The 22868-nt window shown below is 42.7% G+C and overlaps 1 protein-coding gene across 1 annotated transcript in view; it reads left to right on the plus strand.

The window, feature by feature from the left end:
- CACNA1B (calcium voltage-gated channel subunit alpha1 B) overlaps positions 1 to 22868 on the plus strand; it is a 417311-nt gene that overhangs the window by 127774 nt on the left and 266669 nt on the right. The window contains exon 3 of the mRNA XM_040324212.1: positions 21236 to 21327. Within this exon, the coding sequence (XP_040180146.1) occupies positions 21236 to 21327 (92 nt within the window). The remainder of the gene's footprint in view (positions 1 to 21235; positions 21328 to 22868) is intronic.

Here is a 22868-nt window from a genome sequence, read left to right on the forward strand (position 1 = left end):
GAACAAAAAGAAAATAATAGAAAAAAAAAACAAGGGGAAAGAAGGGGGGAAGTCTGGGGGGGGCGGCGGTTGTCATCCCAGCACCTATGTTTTAACCAGCAGTCTCGGATTCCTCCACCCAAGCCCGCCAGACCTTATCGTATTTCTGTGGGCATCCACGATTGGCATATGTGTCTCTGTACAGAGGAAGGCTGGCGTTCACCAGTCGCCGCCACTGCACCAGAGATGGGGTTGAAGGTTTTTTCCAATGCATGGTGATGTTTTTACTGGCGTAGAAGAGCAGTAGGCTAACTAAAGTACGTTTGGCTGAGGTTCGGACGATGTTCTCCACTATGCCTAATAGACATATCTCCATATTTAGAGGCAATTGTGTCCCAGCAATTTTGTTAGTCAATTCCAGCACCGCCTCCCAGTAGTGTACCACCTCTGGGCACTTCCAGAATATGTGGGCGAAGTCACCCGGGGATGCGCCGCACCTCCAGCACTCCTGGGAGTGCGTGGGGTTCATTTTATGTAGCCTGTAGGGGGTGAAGTATGCCCTGTGTACAATTTTGTATTGCACCAACCTGTCTCTAACTGACACCAAGGTAGTGAAGGGAAGGTCCCATATCTCATCCCAGTCGTCCGTGTCTAATGTAGGGATGTCAGTGTGCCACCGGGATCGCAGTCCGTCAAGGGGAGGGAGGGACACAAAGAGTAGGTAGGAATACAGATGCGAGGTAGGTTTCACAACACAGTCAAATCTAAGTGTCCTCTCCAACTCCGACTGGGCCACGATGCAGGAGGACTGAGGGAATTGGGCTGAAAAGGCATGTGACAATTGAAAGTATCTGAAAAGATAGTGGGCAGGTAAGTTAAACTCGGACGAAAGCACGGTAAAAAGTTTCAGCGCGTTCTGTGGCACAATATGGGAGACTAGTTTCACGCCGTACTTCGACCACGCAGAGGGATCTAGTAACCGAAAGAAATAGTCTAAGGTAGGGTTTTTCCAGATCGGGGCGTTGGGTGAAATTTCAGTGGGCTGGAGTGCGCCTAATTTAAATGGCACACGCCCATTTAAATTGGCCCGCCTTGCGCCGGAGGCCGCCATCGCAAGTGCTTGGTGAATCAGGCACTTGCGATGAAAAATTGCGGCGGTGTAACGTATCTTCAATGTGAATCTGGCCCTGTGTTACCTGCAAAAAAAGGTTTGTAAATGACTGTTCATGGTTTTGGAATGGCTACATACTACATTTTTACAGGCTACTGCTTCTAGAACTCTGCACTTCTGCCTTGACTGCAAGTGATATCATCAACCCAGAGCTCATTCTCCTCTAAGCCTACCTAAGCATTTCCTCTTCATTCCCATCCATCATCTTGCACAGATAGCACTCCCACTGTAAGGCTGATTTTAACTTTCTGCTAGTGTAGAGCAGCAATGTTTTTTATATCTTTACAAGAATGTGTGTACTAGATCGAGATGTCACATAAAGTAGACACTATAGCACACCCCACACATTGCTTATTGGCCTTAAAGTGATACTAATCACACACTGGGGTTTATTATCTAAAGGCAAATCCACTTTGCACTACAACGGCACTGCAAGTGCGCTTGGAAGTGCAGTTGCTTTAGATCTGAGGGGAAAATCTGAAATGAGGGGAAGCTCTGCTGATTTTATCATCCAATCATATACAAGCAAAAATTCTGTTTTTTATTTTCCTTGCATGTCCCCCTCAGCTCTACAGTGACTGCACTTCCAAGTGCACTTGTAGTGCAAAGTGGATTTTCCTTTAGTAAATAACCCCCACTGTTTCATTTAAATTCTCCCTTCTGTTTATGTATGTGGATGATGGCAGTGTAATTATTCTAATAAAAAATCATCTAAGTTTCTTTTTTCGATAGACAGCAGTCCCAGATCATTCCCAGCCTGTCTGCGGGGAAACATTGGCAGCAGAGGACCAGAAGCTCCTCCTGCTCATCACATGTTCAATTAAAAAAAATGATTTTTGAATACAGAGTAAACATAAATAAATAATATGAATAAACTGTTTTAAATTGACATATAAATATATATTTGAAATCAAATCTTTTTTATTTTTTCGAAATAACATGGTGTGGGTGTATTTCTGCCAGTCACAGGCTGTCTTAGAATAAGAGGGAGGTGAAGCCTCCAATAATCTACATGTAATATCCTGCCCCCATTGTGTTTAGCTTGTTGCATTGCATTTAGATGGTTAGTGGAGGAGAAGGGAAGAAGTGGGCTGTCATTTACCACTGTGTATATACCCACATGTGTCACTCTATATTCACATGGGCTACTCAGATGTGATAGGGAGGAAACTCGCTTAAAACTGAACATGTGCAGAGTTGTCACCACAGCTGCAAAATCCCTAGCTGAATTGGGGACATGAACAAAAGGTGGAGATAGGGAACAGCAGGATCAACCAGGTTTTTGCAGAATACAGAAAATGAATCCCATTGCGATTGAATATAAACAGGATATAATACAGCATTTTATTGATAGTTTTTTTTATCTGGGTTTAGTGACACTTTAATATAGGTTTTGGAGCTGAAATGTTCCATGATATGTATTAACACCGCTGTACATTCATGGAGCACAAACTACCTGCTTAGAGATTCAGTTTGTCATCCAGGCATTGCTGTATTCCACCTCTCTCCCTTTTGTTGGTAATCTAAGCACAAAAGAACATCCACTGTGGGCTCATTATCTGCACAGTTTGAATCTGATTGGTGAGATTGAGGAAATTACACAGCACTGTTTAGGAAAGCAGACCTTGCTGTATGTGTGAGGTGTGGTCAGCAGCACACTGTCAGTTAGTATGCCAAGCGCATCTCAGACCAGGAAGGTACACATACATGATCACCCAGGGTACTGCAGAAGCCAGCAGGATCTGGCCATCAGTGTTTCCAACCGTCCATATTTTTACAGACAGTTCGTAAAAACGGGCACTTTTCCCCCCGTTCGCAAATGTCCTTTGTTGCGGGAATTTGCCAGTAAAAATAGCCGAGATCGGTTCAGCTCGGAACTGCGCATGAAGATTGGAGGCAGGGGGTGATGGTGGCTGTGGTGACACCGCAGAGAGGGATGGAGGCAGGGGGAGATTGGAGGCAGGGGGTGTTAGTGGCAGGGGGTGATTGGAGGCAGGGGGTATTGGTGGCACCACAGAGGGTGGGGGATGGAAACAGGGGTTGTTGGTGGCACCGCAGAGGGGGATGGAGGCAGGGGGTTATTGGAGGCAGGGGGCCTGGGGGAGATTGGAGGCAGGGGGAGATTGAAGGGAGATTGTAGGCAGAGGGAGATTGTGGCACCGCAGAGGGGGGTAAAGGCAGAGGGTGTTGGTGGCAGAGGGGGGTGGAGGCAGGGGGCGATGTGACTAAATAATTTGCCCTTATATCGAAAATAACAAACATTTTTTACCTTAATATCTACCTTAAATCACATTGCTATTTGCCTAGCGTACTTGTTTGTAGCCTAAATACTGAAATGTGCACCTAAAAATGTAATTTTGAAACTTTTGTGAAATGTCAGTAAAAACGTGGCTGTGCCAGTAAATTTCGGGTGTCGTGCCAGTAAATTTCAATCTGGTAGGTTGGCAACACTGCTGGCCATACATGCTGTATATTTGTGGTGGGTGCTCTATACTGTACAACTCTTCCCTGTTGACACTTCCAAAGTGCAACATATACTAGGAGCATGGTCGGGGACTACTCTAAAAATAGTTTGATATGGGTGACAGGCAGAGGCATAACTAGAATCTTCAGGGCCACGGTGCAAGGATCCCCCTCTTCCTTCCAAGCCCAGGGCCCTTCCCATGCCCCCTTCCTGCTGTCTTGGGTAGGGGTGTTCGCAGAGCCCACCTATATCAGAGTCCACTGAGCCCCCCTTACATCAGAGTCCACCTTACATCAGAGTCCACAGAGACCCCCCAAAAAGCAATAGTTTGAAAATGACTTACTAAGCTATTGCTAGACTTGCTCTGCAAGACTCTGCAAGTCTACAGCATGAAAATTCAGCCACAGTGACCCCTGTGGTGGGATGACTATTGCACAATTGTGCAACAATATTGCAATTGTGCAACAAACTTGCGAAGCCTGGCAAGTCTAGCAATAGCTTAGCAAGTCATTTTTAAACTTGCAGCTCAATTGCTTGCTATCTGGGTACATCAGAGTCAGCAGAGCCCCCCTTACATCAGAGTCTGCAGAATTTTCACTTACACTGTAATGGGGAACCCTGATTTAGGGGAGGCTCTGATCTAAGGGGGTGGGGGTGCTGTGGACTCTGTTGTCAGAGTCCACAGAACACCCCTTACACCTGAGTCCCTCTTAAATTAGGGAGAGGGGGGAGACTTCACTTCCAGTGGATGGAGAGGCATCAGCTATCAGCACCTCATCTGGCTGCTGGGCTTCAAACATTTCACCTATGCATCCCCTTCTCTTGAGGCATAATACTGTTGGGTGGGGCAGGCACAGGAGGAGAGGGTGGGATTAGGAAAAGCTGATCAGCTCTCTCCTCTCCGGGAGGTGCGGACGGAGGGGAGAATTGTCAGCGCTGGTTCTGGGCTGTGAGAGACACTCGCAGCTCAAAGCCCAGCTGCAGCCGCCAACTAAAATTACTGATTCCCTCTAATCATTCTTCCCTCTCCCTGATATACTATTTTCCTACTACTTAAGCATATTTTTATTATTGGGAAAGAAGTAAGAAGTGCTTTTGCAGCAACAAGCGTTACATCTTCTTTAAGGAAACTATTATGCAATAGCTGGCTGTATTAAATGGCGTAGTTGGCAGGACTATGTGCTATGGAAAGACTAGCAGTGATTTCTGGCTTAACATCAGACTTTAGTGGGTGACATTGCCTTGTGCTGCATGACTGATCAATAATAAACAATTTAAGTTATTATGGCTTACAGTATGGGAGAGACTGTAGGTGGGGACATTAGATTGTAAGTTCCTTTGACGTTAAGCAGCGAAGAGAATGGTTTACCCTCCCTTTTAAAGCACTCCTTGGCTCTAAATAAATATAGGAAATAAATGGTTTATTAGGCATATTTGCGTGATATAAATAAAGCACAGAAAAAAGTTTCACACTGGAACATTCATTCTTCTTAAGAACAGTCTTTGTGGTTTATCTTTCTCTTGATACTAATTGTATGGAGCAAATGTTCCCATTTTGATACACACAGTCCATTTGGCATCTCCTTGGAGGGCCAGCGACTTGTAGATGGCTTCCCAATGGAGTATAAGTATGTGCTTTGTACCTCTCAAAGGGGTCGTCCATCTTGCCTTACATCGTTTCCAATGTTTAAAAATCATCTTCTGTAAGACTTGAGCTGAGTTGGTACGGGGCCTCTTCAATATGTTAGGGATTCTGTAGCCCCTCTAAAGAAGATCACTGCTGAGCATCTTAACACAAAATATCTGATGCACAATAAAAAAAAAGCATTTAGTGCAAAATCGCGTACAAGTTTTTTGTCAAAATGTGCTTGAATAAACTAAAGTTTGAATCTCATTGGCTACCATGCACAGCTACACCATATTTTTCACTCTCCAGTTTTAGTAACTCGACCCCTAATATTTATGGCGTCCCTAGGGCTGGAACAATTATATCATTGAAAGGAATTCCAGTTAAGTATAATGCCCTGTACACACGATCACTTTTTGTGATGAAATAAAATGACATTTTTTAAAATGTCATTTAAAATGATCGTGTGTGGGCAAAATGTAATTTTATGTCTTCTGAAAAATGACAAAAAAAAAATTCGAACATGCTTGAATTTTTTATGTCATTTTTTAAAATGTCATTTTTTGTGTCATAAAAAATGACCGTGTGTGGGCAAAAATTAAGTTTTAAACCCGCACATGCCCAGAAGCAAGTTTTGAGACGGGAGGTAAAACTACCATTCATAATGGAGTAAGCACATTCATCACGCTGTAACAGACAAAAAAGCATGAATCGTCTTTTACTAACAAGTAACCAGCTAAAAGCAGCCTCAAGGCGAATAGAACTTCCCCTTTAGAGTGCCGTCACTTTGTTCATCATTTTTAAAAAATGATGGTGTGTGGGCAACATCATTTTTAATGATGAAGTTGGAAAAATGACATTTTTTTTTCATGATAAAAAATGACATTTTTTTTTCATGATAAAAAATGACATTTTTTTTCATCACAAAAAGTGATCGTGTGTACAGGGCATTAGAGAATGGTTGGAATGGCAGAGAATGGTTGGAACCCTTTTCATTGCCGTGTTCTATTGAGAAGATCTCCCCTCACTTCCTGTTGGGTCTTCAACACAACTGGTGAAGGCATAGGTATGCGCAGCCTATTGCATTAGGGTGTGCACCCTAAAGCTCAAACACATGCATATGTATGTATCTACATATATATATGACCCCGGCACATTGATTTCCCTGCCGAAACAGTGAAAAACTTCTCTTATGGCAGAGCCGGTAAGAAAGAGATCTTTCCCATGTTTCTGCTGCTACACAGAGCAATAATACCAATGTGCATGGGGTAATTAGGGTGTGCCTGGGCACACCCTGTGCGCAGGCCTACGGGTGAAGGTTAATTGGTAAAGGGGTCCCCTGCATTTTATCAAATCTCATGGCTGCCTATCCCTTCCTTACAGACTTTCATTCAATAAGTGTGTGGGATCCAGCAAGCATGCTAGTTTTCATTAAAAGTGCTACCAGTGGTTGGTAGCTGCGCTGGGAATCAGCCTGCAAGGAGATCAGCTAAAAGTAGTTGGATCTGTGTGTGCGTTATAATTAATCAAAATTAGTCAATTAATCGATTAAAAAAAAATCGATTAATTGAACACGAAAATTTTAATGAGTAACAGCCCTACTTTTTATCTTAATGCATAGAATGCATTAAGATAAAAAACCTTCTGCATTTACAACCCCTTTAAGCCAGCCACAGATTGATCGAAAAACAGCCAAGATTCAATTCATCTATGGGCAGGTTGGTTGTATTGAAGTGAATTTATTAATCACATAATTACCACCAGCCTGTCTAATTTTTTATTTATTTTTTGCAATCACTGCCAGTGGCTATAGATGCCAGCTCTGATCATCATGTTCTGCCGACAGAGAAGGCTCCCCACCAACAGAAAATAGTGCTGGGGGAGGGATTTCCCCATAAACACTGGCTGTGTTGATGAGGGAATCAAGCGATTTTCTCACCTTCTACCTGTGGTGGAAGGAAAGAAAATTGCATAATCTATGGGCTGCTTAAGACAGGCATTATGAAGAATGTATATAAGGATCATAAATTATATTTGTCAACGGTAAGAAGAGGATTTCACATGACCTAAGTCTGACAGTCATGTCATGGGGCAATGACTTATGGAGAGTTTTTTAATTATAGTAAAGGCTCTGATAACATCGGCACCCACAATGCTGTGCTCTTTGAGACCACAACCGCCAGACCTGGAGATGTCCGGAGACCCTGTCATATGAACAACAAAAATCTTCCTATAAATTTATATGTGCATTTAGCATTTTTTTATGCCTGTTGTTATTTACCTGTGAAATTTTCCTTGTATGGTTGCAAGAAAAAATATGTGAACCCTTTTGGAATGATATGGATTTCTGCACAAATTGGTCATAAAATGTGATCTGATCTTCATCTAAGTCACAGCAATAGACAATCACAGTCTGCTTAAATTAATAACACACAAATAATTAAATGTTATCATGTTTTATTGAACACACCATGTAAACATTCACAGTGCAGGTGGAAAAAGTATGTGAACCCCTAGACTAATGACATTTTCAAGAGCTAATTGGAGTGAGGTGTCAGCCAACTGGAGTCCAATCAATGAGATGAGATTGGAGGTGTTGGTTACAGCTGCCCTGCCCTATAAAAAACACACACCAGTTCTGGGTTTGCTTTTTACAAGAATTATTGCCTGATGTGAATGATGCCTCGCACAAAAGAGCTCTCAGAAGATCTAAGATTAAGAATTGTTGACATGCATAAAGCTGGAAAGGGTTATAAAAGTATCTCCAAAAGCCTTGCTGTTCATCAGTCCATGGTAGGACAAATTGTCTATAAATGAAGAAAATTCAGCACTGCTGCTACTCTCCCTAGGAGTGGCCGTCCTGTAAAGATGACTGCAAGAGCACAGTGCAGACTGCTCAATGAGGTGAAGAAGAATCCTAGAGTGTCAGCTAAAGACTTACAAAAGTCTCTGGCATATGCTAACATCCCTGTTAGCAAATCTACGATACATAAAACACTGAACAAGAATGGATTTCATGGGAGGATACCACAGAGGAAGCCACTGCTGTAAAAAAAAAACCATTGCTGCACGTTTACAGATTGCACAAGAGCACCTGGATGTTCCACAGCAGTACTGGCAAAATATTCTGTGGACAGATGAAACCAAAGTTGAGTTGTTTGGAAGAAACGCATAACACTATGTGTGAAGAAAAAGAGGCACAGCACACCAACATCAAAAACTCATCCCAACTGTGAAGTATGGTGGTGAGGGCATCATGGTTTGGGGCTGCTTTGCTGCGTCAGGGCCTGGACGGATTGCTATCATCAAAGGAAAAATAGATTCCCAAGTTTATCAAGACATTTTGCAGGAAAACTTAAGGCCATCTGTCCACCAGATGAAGCTCAACAGAAGATGGGTGTTGCAACAGGACAACAACCCAAAGCATAGAAGTAAATCAACAGAATGGCTTAAACAGAAGGAAATACGTCTTCAGGAGTGGCCCAGTCAGAGTCCTGACCTCAACCCGATCGAGATGCTGTGGCATGTCCTCAAGAAAGCGATTCACACCAGACATCCCAAGAATATTGCTGAACTGAAACCGTTCTGTAAAGAGGAATGGTCAAAAATTACTCCTGACCGTTGTGCACGTCTGATCTGCAACTACAGGAAGTGTTTGGCTGACGTTATTGATGCCAAAGGAGGTTCAACCAGTTATTAAATCCAAGTGTTCACATACTTTTTCCACCTGCACTGTGAATGTTTACATGGTGTGTTCAATAAAAACATGGTAATATTTAATTCTTTGTGTGTTATTAGTTTAAGCAGACTGTGCTTGTCTATTGTTGTGACTTAGATGAAGATCAGATCACATTTTTGACCAATTTGTGCAGAAATCCATATCATTCCAAAAGGGTTCACATACTTTTTCTTGCAACTGTATAGACATTTAAAAGCAAGACTAACGCTGAATGCTACCATCTTGCATCTGATTTCAACGGAAGCAGAGCTGCCTCTCTAGTTACACTGCAAAGTACTCACCTTCCTCCTCTTCTGTCAGCTACAGAAAAGGTTATTTAGGGGGATAAAGGGAGAGGCAGAGCAGCTGGGCCAGCACAGGGAGTAATTAGACACTCCCTGAAGAAGAGATGGCAATGATATGCAAGGAGGGAGGGGGCTGTGCCAGGGAACTGACTCTTCTTGGAGTAGTCACATTTTCTAGCAGGTTCACATTTTCTAGCAGGTTCAAAGGCGGTAAATAAAAATAATGGGCCAGATTCACAGAAGAGATACAACGGCGTATCTCCTGATACGTCGTCGTATCTCTGTGATCCGCCCGTCCTAACTATGCGGCTGATTCATAGAATCAGTTACGCATAGATAGCCCTAAGATCCGACAGATGTAATTGACTTACACCGTCGGATCTTAAGATGCAATTCTAGGCCGGCCGCTAGGTGGCGATTCCATTGCGGTCGGCGTAGAATATGCAAATGACTAGTTACGGCGATCCACGAAGATCCGCGCGTTTGTCGCAATCTCGTATGTCTTCGCTCGTCGGTTTTTCCCGTCGCAAAGTTACACCTGCTTTAACATGGCTTATCTTTAGATCAGCCATGTTAAAGTATGGCCGTCGTTCCCGCGTCGAATTTCGATTTTTTTTTTTGCGTAAGACGTCCGGGAATATGTAACGCACGTCGCCGTTCAAAAAAAAATGTCGGGCACCGTAATTTCGCGCAAAGCACGCCGGGAAATTTTAACACGGAGCATGCGCAGAATGTTAGGTGCGGGAACGCGCCTAATTTAAATGGTGCCCGCCCCATTTGAATTAGGCGGGTTTGTGCCGAGCGGGTTTACGTTACACCGCTGCAAGTTTACAGGTAAGAGCTTTGTGAATCAGGCACTTACGCTGTAAACCTGCGGCGTGTAACGTAAATCAGATACGTTACGCCGCGGGGGAGCAACGTATTTGTCTGTGAATCTGGCCCAATGTATGGAAAGAAAGGACACTGCAAGGAAGCATTTAAAGTATCAGATGTTTCTGCATCCACTGTAAAATAATTCCCATCACTTTGTGTCCTGATGACAATGGTCGCCTGGACAGATATGTGTGAGTGAATGAATGTGCCAAGCAGGAATATAGAGAACAATAAATACATATCAATGAGTTAATGCCTTACTGATAGCTAACAGTAACCCTAAATTTTGAGTTTAGGTACATTTTATGTGTGTTGCTAACCAAGCCATTTGTAATCTTGCCACAGAGTTTTGCAACACAGACAAAGCGTGATGTAACTGAGGCTTGCCAAGGTACCCCCGGGGATATGCGTACATATTGTGTGTGTGTGTGTGTGTGTCTGACGACATGCATATATATATGAAACCCTGCAGCTGAGTCCTATCACGAGCCGAGTCTCCAGGGACAGGAGAGCTCTGGGAATCCTAGACATGCTAATCTCTTCATAACATCAACTTAGTCATGTCCGCCGCAAGGTGACTCAGACTGCAAAGACCACAACGCTTTTTCCTATAATCCTGCCTGTGTCGTGTCATCTATGAGCCAGCAGGGGGAAATCAGACTAATGTTAGGAAGTATGATTTTACAAAATAGCAGTAATATCAACAAAGATAGTGGGAGATTAAAGCTGAACTGACAGTTTACTCGTGCAGAGGGGTTGCGCCTTCCTTGCAAGGGTTAACTGCTCGTTTCTTCTATTTAGTCTAAAAGCAATTTTATTTACCCGATCCTCTGCTCCTCTGGCAGACAGAACTCTCCCATGCTCTGGTGTCTTGTCGAGCTAGTTCCCCTATCGATATGGTTCCCTGCTTGACTGCGCAGGCACAGACGAAATCCACGGAAATCTCCGAACCTCGGGCGGCATCCTTGCTCATTCCTTACCATCCCCGTGGATTGGAGGAATGCTAAAAAAAGAGCCAGGAGGCCGAGCGAGCCATAGCGTATCTCGGTCACAGAACCAGAACGGAACGCATAACAGTCCCACACAGTTGCACTCACTTGTATAAAATGGGCGTGGGCAATACTCCACGAACGCCGAGTTCGTAAGCCCTCAGTTGGTGTGTGAGTCTGGTCCAGTCCCCCTCTGCTTCCAAATCATCACTTAGATAGGTACTTGGCGGATGGTGAAAATAATAGAATGGGCATACATAGCGTAATCCCATTGGGCAAATTTATTATAAAACAGATTAAAAAACTCACATTTGGTGGATAAAAAAGTTGCAAAATGTCCACGAGCGCCGTGCTCGTCCTCCTGTTCTCAGGGAGTGATGTACCTAATGCTCCAATCCGACGCATATCGTCACATCACGTGACTTCATCAGGGATTCAAACTAAGCCCTTGTTTCCACTGGAGGCTGCATTCATCTTCGCCCATCTTCCTTCTGGGTCTGCGGACCCTGGCTCTGTGACTTGCCGGAGCCGCGTGATGTCATGCGGTCGCGGCACAGGGTTATGAAGAAACTACACGGGCGGCTGTTCCTTCAGAGCACATGTGCCAATGACGTCTCCGGCGGCATATACACTAAATATCTCCTAAACTGTGCAAGTTTAGGAGATATTTACAGTACCTATAGGTAAATTGGCTTATAATACTTACGGTAACTTATAGGTACATACAATCAAGAGAAGTTTACTTCATCTTTAAACTTTACATAATAGCTAAACAAAAACCTAAAAAAAAACTGGTGTATAATCTGATAATCGATTAATTGACCGGTTATTGTATCGAATAATTAAAGTAATCATTCGTTGCATCCCTAGTCTCATACAGCACCTAATCGTGTCTCATGCAGTCCTAATTGTATCTCAAGAAGTCCTAATTTTTATTTCATGCAGCTCCTATCATGTCTCCTGTAATTCCTACATTTTGGCTTTTGCAGTCCTACTTGTGCTACTTGCAGATCATCCTTGAAAAAGTGCACCCGCAACGAAATATGCATTAAAAAAATACATACTGTTTCTATAGAAAACAGTCCTTTTTACACACACTTAAATGAAGAGGCCCATATCTACTAGAGATTAATTTGCCAAAACCAACCCCTAACTTGCTGTGTCCCCACATCAATTATTGCAACACGTGCTGCATAACGTTATTTAATAAAAAGCACCTTGCATTGTCTATAGGAACATGACTGCCTCTTGCATTAATTCCTGCAAAACTAATCTGGTTAATTGCCCGATCGATGGGACTCTCTGAGAAATGGCAGGCAGAAATCTGGTGGCCGCTCAAAAGGCAACAAGAGAAGGATTTACGCAAAGCATTCTCCTTGAAGGCTGAGGAGGACCAGCTAGGAAGGATTTCCTTTAAAGGTCATTGTTGTTACTTTACAGATAAGTTGCAGCACCTGGAGGGCAACATGGCCATCTTCTGTGTAATATGTAACCAATAGTGATCTGCTGATCAGTGTACCAACTTCCTAGCTATATCATGACTGCTGAGAAGCAGAGGCATGTCAACCCTACTTATTGAAACCAAAAAACCTTGCCCCCCAAAAAGACACAGAGACTACTTTAAGTTGGAAGTAGGGCAAGGCCACAGCTTTATTGAACATGTCAAATATAACAACCTTCTAAATACCACATAACCATGCCAGTCACAGTTAGTCTATCCATGTTTGGTTATGGATGCTCATAGTATAAGAGGCCTGTCTCCACCCTCAGTGCAAGACAGGCATTAAACCGACCCCAGAATTAAACTTGAGGGCATAGCCCATAAAGTAATGTCAATCGCTGGCAAGGTAACACAGCCAATAAAGCTGTGACAAAACTCACAACAGGCGGGTGGGTGGGCAACTCTTGTGACGTCAACTTCTCTTGAGAGTAGTGGAACGTGCCTCTGCGTAGCCTTTTCTTGAGTTCAGGCTCCACCCAGTCACCTTGTGCCATCGCCAATTCAATTGGTGCCACTCTAACTCCCTGGTTAAGTTGACGCCACTTAGATGTCAAGCATCCAGCAGTCAAGGACGGGGAGGATCAAGGGGCCTTCATTGATATCCCCAGCCCATATAAACCTTATTTTGCAGATTACACTTGTTTCAGTGTTGTAGAAGAAATCCAGACCGTCTTCTGTAGTGAAAATATAATCCATTTATTTTTTTAACGTATAGTGACATAAGGAAAGGCAAGGTATTTGAAGGATGTTGTGTTTCACCTTGCATGCTTTTATATGAGGTAAACTAAGGTGGAATCTAGTCTGGGTTTTCTGGGTCACTTTGGTAGTGTGAGATCCAAACCAGATATGGCTTCCCACTTGTGACCAATAAGGAAGAGCTGGAGCAAGAGCGACTCAGGAAGCTACCTGAGAGAGAGCAACATGTGGAAATTGGAGCTGGAAAAACTCACACTAAAATGTTTTATTACCATAACCCACCCCGTCCATATTTCTCTCATGACAGGTTTTCTTCAAAATCAACCTGTACCTCATTTTGGGGTTTCAAGCTAAAACTGCAACCTAACAACAGACTCCAAAGTCTGTCATCTTCATACTGCAGACATATTCTTCTGTGCACCTCTCTGATTTAGCTTTATTTTGTTAATGGGGTCTCACTGCTTGCAAATTACAATTACAGTGTCCAGTTAGTCTGCTTCATTGGCCAGTAAATACATTCTGATTGGACAAGTAAATACCAATTGGTGGAGCTTAGTCAGGAACAGGCCCCAGTGGAGCTTAATAACAATAAAGTGCAGCGCAAAGACATATAAATTAAATAATAACACAATTGGTGATCCGATAAAGTGTACAAAAATATATATAAATATATATATATAAATATAACTCTAATAATAACACAAAAAGAAATCCATAAAGTGCATCAGTGAAAAAAGTCCAAAAGGTGCTCCAAATAATGAAGTGACTGATTGTGATAAATCTCAAAAGCTGTGATCAACATGAAGGTTCCTTCACCAATAGCTAAAGATGGCCCCTCACCTCAGCCATTCGACCATGGCTAGGTCACAAAACTTTTGAAAACCTCCAAGGTAAGTGTAAGGACACGTCCAAGCTTTAAAGGTTACCAGCAGGCAGCAGACAGCTCAATACTCCCAACGACCACGGAGAAATATATAAGACAAAAAGGGGACAGACTAGTGCTCTCTGTCTTAAACTGGATTTTAATAAGTAAAAAAAACAAAATAAACTCACATATTACAACACTCAGAGCCGAGTGTGAAGCGTATCATCATAACACAGAGCTCCAAGGCTTCCGAATCTTTACACAGCTCACACGTCAGCCTTGGGTCGGCGAGCGCGGGTGACGTCACGAAGCTCCTCCCCCTCGTACGCGTTACGTTCCTATGGGCGGAACTTCCTCAGCGTGGGGTCAGAGAGGCTAACGTGAACGTCCCGCAACGTCATAAATAGTGTGTTCAAGTTTTGAACTCTATTCCCTGTACAGACAGTACTATATTGGTAACTGCCGATGTAGGCTCTTTGTATACCATAATTGGGCATGATGCAGCCTTGGCATCAGTGGCATGGGCATTAGAGTCCACTGATTTGAATCCTGAACATATTGATTTTCTTTTGGACAGTTTGAGATTCTGTCTATTGAAGAATTATTTTTGATTTAATAAGGAATTTTTCCTACAGCAGCGAGGAGTTGCGATGGGAGCCCGTTTTGCTCCCAGTGTGGCCAATCTCTTTATGGCCCACTGGGAGCAGGATGTAGTCTTCCACGACACACCCCCTCAGCTTCTCTGCTACCGCAGATATATAGACGATCTGGTGATGGTCTGGGAGGGTGATATGCCCTCGTTGGAGACTTTTATGGCTAAACTAAATTCCAATGATAAGGGTATTGTCCTAACTTGGACTGTTTCCCCTGACCAGGTGACTTTTTTGGATCTTGAGATCTTTAAATCTGGATCCATGTTGGCTACCAGGAATCACTTTAAGGCTGTAGATCGAAATGGGTATATCCCTTTAACAAGCTGCCATCATAGATTGTGGCTATGTAATATTCCTCGTGGCCAGTTCGTCAGACTCCGTAGGAATTGTGCTTTGGATTCCGATTATGCTGTACAGTCTGAAGAATTGGCCACTAGATTTGTGTCTAAAGGTTATTCTATGTCTTCAGTGAAGCAAGAGATGGAAAAGGTTAAAAACCTGGACAGGAATCTGATTATTATGGATAAACCCCCTATGGTTGAAGTGGATAGATCCAATTACAAAATGTTGTTGGATTATAACATCCAACACAAAAAGTTTGAAAAGATTGTGGCCAAGCACAATAAAGGGAGATGTGGTCCTAGGTCCGGTTCTTCCAGAACGTCCACAATTTGTGTATAGGAAGGCCCCTTCGCTTAGGGATCGGTTGGCTCCAGGGGTGATAGATCCACCTGTCATCCCGAGACCCAAACTTTTTAATTTTTTATCAGGTTTTTATGCCTGTGGCAGATGCGCAACCTGTAAACATGCCAAACGTAATATCAAGAAACGGAAGTCCTTTGTTTCTAATATTACCGGAATGGAATATCCAATCAAACAACTAATTACCTGCTCGACCACTGGCGTGGTGTATATGCTTGAATGCCAGTGTGGATTGCAATATGTCGGGCGTACCTCACGTGAGTTGCATGTGAGGGTTGGAGAACATATTAGCAACATCCGACGTGGCATTAGGACCCATAGTGTTTCTAAGCATTTTAGGGAATGCCATGGTAGAGATCCTAAAGGCCTGAAATTTTGGGGCATAGAAAAGGTCACCAAACATTGGAGAGGAAGACATTACATACGACAGTTGAGCCGTCGTGAATCTTTTTGGATTTATGAAACCAAGGTTTCGGCTCCATTAGGCCTCAATGTTGAGTTCGATCTCAATTGTTTTAGCTCTAATCGATAATTTTTATTTTTCAGTATTTGGGGAATTTAGTATTTTTATTCATTTTATTAATTTTAATAATAATTATGTATAAACATATATCTCTATCTTTTACATTTTATATGACTAGGATTCTGTACATATTATTTTAATTTTAATTTTACATACCCATTGCAGATTTTTCTGTATGTAAAGGTATTGAAATTTTAAGGCAGTGTTATCTGGCCAAGAATATATTGTTAATATATTCTTATATTTCTAATGTTTTAAAATGTGTGGTTTTTAATATGCTGTCAATTACACTGGATTTATCCGCTAATTTTAGTGGTATCCTCTGTTTGTAAGGCCCCATACACACCATAGAATCTATCCGCAGATAAATCCCATCAAATGGGTTTCTGCGGATAGATTCTATGGTGTGTACACTCCGTCGGATATTTATCCGCAGATAAATCTCCCCTGGGATGGATTTCCAGCAGATGGATATTTGCTGACATGCTCAACAAATCCATCTGCTGGAATCCATTCCAACGGATGGATCCGCTCGTCTGTACAGACTTACCGGATCCATCCGTCCAAAGGGATTCCCCGCATGCGTCGTAATGATTTGACGCATGCGTGGAATTCCTTATATGACAGCGTCGCGCCCGTCGCCGCGTCATAATAGCGGCGACGGCGCCACACGTCATCGGCAGAGGATTTCAGCGGGGATTTCAATGCGATGGTGTGTACACGCCATCGCATAGAAATCTTCTGAAATCCTCTCGTGTGTATGGGGCCTAATGGTGAGGCGATCGTGGCTGACGTCACGTTTATAATGATTTTTTTTTAAATTATTTATCCATTTTTAAAGTACCTGCTGGTCCTTCTATAATTAGGTGGACTGTTTATCCTGTGCATTAAATAGGCTACAGCTTATTAGTTGCCTTTTGTTTATTAGACACTAGATGGCGCAGGTTAGCAGGGAATTGGTGTGGTGTGTTGCGATGGCAACCACACACTATTTCTGACGTTGCGGGATGTTCACGTTAGCCACTCTGACCCCACGCTGAGGAAGTTCCGCCCATAGGAACGTAACGCGTACGAGGGGGAGGAGCTTCGTGACGTCACCCGCGCTCGCCGACCCAACGCTGACGTGTGAGCTGTGTAAAGATTCGGAAGCCTTGGAGCTCTGTGTTATGATGATGATACGCTTCACACTCGGCTCTGAGTGTTGTAATATGTGAGTTTATTTTGGTTTTTTTACTTATTAAAATCCAGTTTAAGACAGAGAGCACTAGTCTGTCCCCTTTTTGTCTTATATATTTCTCCGTGGTCGTTGGGAGTATTGAGCTGTCTGCTGCCTGCTGGTAACCTTTAAAGCTTGGACGTGTCCTTACACTTACCTTGGAGGTTTTCAAAAGTTTTGTGACCTAGCCATGGTCGAATGGCTGAGGTGAGGGGCCATCTTTAGCTATTGGTGAAGGAACCTTCCTGTTGATCACAGCTTTTGAGATTTATCACAATCAGTCACTTCATTATTTGGAGCACCTTTTGGACTTTTTTCACTGATGCACTTTATGGATTTCTTTTTGTGTTATTATTAGAGTTATATTTATATATATATTTATATATATTTTTGTACACTTTATCTGATCACCAATTGTGTTATTATTTAATTTATATGTCTTTGCGCTGCACTTTATTGTTATTGATCACTATTGGGATTTCTATTTGAATTTATCCACCAGTGCTGGCTTGCATTTTTTAAAGTTTTTTGTGTATTTTCCAGCGCGGAATTTCTTCTTTATTTTTGGTATCACCCAGTGGAGCTTAGTCAGGAACAGGCCCCAGTGGAGCTTAGTCAGGAACAGGCCCCAGGGGAGCTTAGTCAGGAACAGGCCCCAGTGGAGCTTAGTCAGCAACAGGCCCCAGTGGAGCTTAGTCAGCAACAGGCCCCAGTGGAGCTTAGTCAGGAACAGGCCCCAGTGGAGCTTGGTCAGGAACAGGCCCCAGTGGAGCTTGGTCAGGAACAGGCCCCAGTGGAGCTTGGTCAGGAACAGGCCCCAGTGGAGCTTAGTCAGTAACAGGCCCCAGTGGAGCTTGGTCAGTAACAGGCCCCAGTAACAAAGTAAAACTAAATCAGAGAGGGGTACTGAAGTGGCTTTAAAAATATAGATGTAATAACAGACATCTTGTGTTGTCTGTTTTTATAGAGGTTTTCCAGATTTATACGTTTAAAATTAAGTAAGGTTCACTTTAATCCCATCGTTTGTTACTCCTGATCTTTGAATCCACTGACTTAAACACACAAACGCTGCTGGAAGATATCAGGCTCCTGCCGAACTTTCTTTCTGCTATTCTTGACAGATTGATTTCATATCGTGACTATTCTGTGAAGCATCCTCTTTTTTTCAGCCTTCCATCTAAATCTTCCTTCAGCGCTTTAGCACAGATCACTGGGGAGGAAACTTATTGCACTGGGCCACCTCTGCAGTTTAATCATTCTTTTTTTTTTTGTAATACCAGCTACAGAACAAAAATATACAGTCAGAGGTTAAAATGTGAAATGTCGGCAACCTAAAGTTATCCAAATTTTCTAAAGCTGCTTTATTGTTCCCAGTAAAGCCAGATGCAATTTTGTTCATTCATTAATCCTCACCCGGGTTTAGTGGTTTTGCACTTCTGTGTGACACTAAATGATCATTTTTGCATTGCAAGTCCTATTAAAGGGAATATATGGTCTTTAATATTTTCTAAATAAACATGTAAAAGCTCAATGTAGATAACACAGTGAGTCAATCAGAAGCTGAGCCCAAGCATTGATCTTGCTGTTTGACAGGGATCATATGTCCCGACACCGTGGCTGTGTTTGGGTGCCGCCAGCCACAGGAAACCTGAAACTGCTGATGAGTAAGTATTATACAATTGTTCTAAGCAGTGTTAGTTGGAAGATAGCCGGGTATTCGCTATTGCTTTAACTTCTGTCTTGTAAATAGGTTATGGTGGCTTTAAATTGGACCTGTGCTTTGCCCATCCAGAACAAAACAAAAGGTTCTCTTAGCTCAGTGTTTCTCAACCTTTTTTTTGGTCTCCCATTCATCACTGTGGTGGAGGAACTGGTGTTATATTGTTTTTTTACTCTTTTATAAGCACTGTCTTTTTGGTGTGGATTCATAAGACTTTCTCATTATTCATTTTTATATTGTGTGTATATGTATATATATATATATGTATATATATATATATATATATATATATATATATATAATATATGAAACATTTTTTCACTGTATATTTATATACATATATTTTTTTTAAATTATTAAGGAATTTATTTCTTTAACACATTTACTGTGGATTATATTATTTTTATGTAGCACCCTCTACCAAAGTAGGTGCTAGTGTAGGATTTTTGTGAGGTAAAACTGTCAGCACAGGTAAATTTAGGCTAGGCCTGCTTGTTTTCATCTGGGGGCAGGGAGTGGTTAGTGTAGCAGTGGGTGTGACCACCTGTGCTTCAGTACTTGGGTGCCTCCCCTGCTTTCAGTGGTTTGTTCTGGAAGAGGGGCAGGGCTAAGGCTGGAGTGACAGACAGCTTATGTGAGGAGCCCTGACCAATCCCCAGTTGGTATTGGCAGGGGGCGGGCCTCCCATATATGCTGAGGTAACAGCTCACTGGGGGGAGGGAATGGAGAGAAGTGGAGAATGGAGTACTGGGCAGTAGCAGGAGACAACCCCCATCTAGGGGGGGTGCCGATCGCGGAGGAGCCCAGGAGAGCTGGGAGGGAACTTCATCCTTGCACGGTAATGGATGAAGTCCTCATCTACGACTGTGTAAAGATGAGGACTTCATCCATTACTGTGTAAGGACGGAGTCCTGGAACAGAGGGGCGGAGGCTGTTGGAGCGTATGTCAAGTTAAAATTCTCCATCATGGACTCTGGGCAGGAAAAGGTCGGTGAGTGGACCACAGTGGATTTCTGGATAAAGCATGCCAGGAAGTCTGGGAGGGAACTTCAATGGGTGAAGTCCTCATCTTTACATGGTCATAGATGAGGAGTCCTGGAACAGAGGAGAGACTGTGGGGATTGTACCAAATCAATGTGACCTGAGGGTGCAGGATTTGCAAGTCAGTAGTCCACCAATCAGTAAAATGTTAATTTCTAGGCCTCCAGGGAGAGGTACTACAGGCCTCTGGCCTAGTAACCACACAGCAAAGACAGCCAGCATCTGGGATAATTCAGAGTGATCTCTTTTGTCATAATGAAGATGATGAGCCAGGATCTAATAGTTTTTTTTTTCACAAGAAAAGGATCTAATAGTTTTACAGTGGAAGTTTTATGCAGGGGAAGAGTCCTGGGAGCAATAGTCTGCAGTAGTTGGTGCAGAGGAGGAGGAGCAATAGTATGCATGGTATAATGCAGGGGAAGAGACTGTGAATGTTAGAAGTACATCAGTTCTTCAAGGCTAAACCAATTTACCAATGTTCACTAAATATGATGGCAAAGCATTTTGTTCTATGGGTATCCCATATTCCCTATCCCCCAATAAACAAAACAACGCAAATGACTGTTCATTGTCTCTGAGATGATAGATGGAAGTCTGGCAGCGGGGTGATATGGTGGATGTTCGTAACTAGTAGCAACCAAGCGCTACATATACACTGTTATATATTTGTTTTTCATCTCATGTTATGTAACTAAAAAGACAGCTTTCATCATTGCATCTGCTCGTATACATTTTTTGGGCAATTTTTAGGCATTTTGCCAAGGCACTCCTGAATAAACCTCAAGGCACCCTGGTTGAAAAAGGCTGCCTTAGCTGACCCCTGCTACACATACTCCTCTTCCTTTTGCTCTGCTGTCACATTATTTGGTTGTTGGTAGCATAAAGACAGACACAGTACTTCCAAATACGCATGTGTCTCACCCCCATTTCTCTCATTCGAAAGCTCAGCTGATTGGCTACTCAGTCATCTAGTGCTATCATGTGAACTTGAGAAGAGAGTCCTTAGCCCTTTATAAGTGTTAAGTTGTGACTTGGAGCTTCCCCTCCTCTGTCCTGGCAGTCTAAAAGAGTGTTAAGGTATGTGCTGCTGTGGACGAGGCATTTAATTACAGTAAGGATACATTCTATATGAAACCTATTTAAATTAGTATGCAGTACTATTGAAATCTTTTTTTTTTTTTTTTTTTTTTAGGATTCTGGCAACAGCCGGCACAGACTTTGACCTGCGAACGTTGAGAGCGGTGAGAGTGCTGAGACCCCTGAAACTCGTCTCTGGGATCCCCAGTAAGTGATATTGCATCATTCTTTGTAATACATTGCATAGAAGTAAAGCAAACCTCTTGGAGTGGAGATGAACAAGCCACCACCACTGACTTAAAAGTGCAAGACACAGGGCTTTCATATATACACTTTTATTACCACTTGTTAGCCCAAATGAGGTATACAGGCATTCATTTCCAATGTCACTGTCTGCCTGACAGATGCCCAGCTGTTTCTACACTCACAAGTCCCTATCACATCTTGGAAGATATACTATACACTTTATGCTGCCTAGTTAATTACACTCATTGGTCCTTCTTGTCCAGTTTATGTAGCCCATCTGTATATACACTCCATGGTGCCTGTCACTCCATGGGAAAAATAGTTCATTCTAAGGTGCCCAGTTGTATCTACATTCCCTGGTCCCTGTCACCCTATGGCAGATATACTGTCCAGCTTATGGTACCCAGCTGTATCTACATTTTCTATTCTCCAAAATATACGGTAATCAGACCGCAATTTCCAATATTCCTGTCTGCCTGACAGATACCCAGCTGTATATGCACTCACCGGTCTCCACTACTCCATGAAAGGTGTACTGTCCATTTTATGCTGCCAAGTTGTAGCCACATCCCTTGGTCCCTAACTCCCATGACGGATACTGTCCAGTTTAAGGTGCCCAGATAAATCTACACTTTCTGGGCCCATATACCCCATGAAAGATATACTGTCAAGTTTATGGTACCTAGCTATACCTTCACTCCCCATTACCCAAAAGAGGTATACAGGTTGCAAATTTTACTGTAATATTACTGGCTTCCTGACAGATGCCCAACTGTAGCTACACTCACTGTTCCCACTCACCCCCATGCTTGGGTGCATAGAAATGAATGAATTATAATTTTGTGACATCTCAATAAAGAATGTAAACAGTGTCTTGCATTAGAACAATGCAAAGCACCACTCCTCATTGCTCCCTCATTACTCCTACACAACAGACACACATTTTTTTAGCATGGACTGGTGTGAATGAACAAAAAATTGTAATACTTATAAGGCCTTGCCAGGAACAGCACACAAACCTTGTACAAATGCAACAACATGTAAACATAATGCAAATTTAGATGGGGGCCAAGGCTACAGCTTTATTCACATTTAATTTATAGGCAAGCCAAAAATACCAGCTGCAAATAACGTACGACAGCAACCAACCGAATACCAAATTCAAAAAAGCCTGTCCCACTTTACAGTGTATCTCTAGCCAAAAATCTATTAATGAAATTGGAAATTCACAGTCAGGTTATACTGCCACCTACAAGAGCTTGGGTCACTGACAAACAGAAAACTTGTAGGCCATCTCCCATATAACCCCTCTTCTACCCAGCATGCTTTTGTTTTTTGCACGTGTCCTAGCAGGTTGAACACCTTTTCTTCAGTTCTGCTGGAAAAAAAAGTCCCCCCCCCCCCAGCCTTTCTTGCTACCCTGTTTCCCTGAAAATAAATCAGTGTCTTATATTAATTTTTGCTCCCAAAAATGCGCTAGGTCTTATTTTCAGGGGATGTCT

This window comes from Rana temporaria, chromosome 9 (assembly GCF_905171775.1).
Source record: "Rana temporaria chromosome 9, aRanTem1.1, whole genome shotgun sequence".
In the NCBI taxonomy this organism is placed as follows: domain Eukaryota; kingdom Metazoa; phylum Chordata; class Amphibia; order Anura; family Ranidae; genus Rana; species Rana temporaria.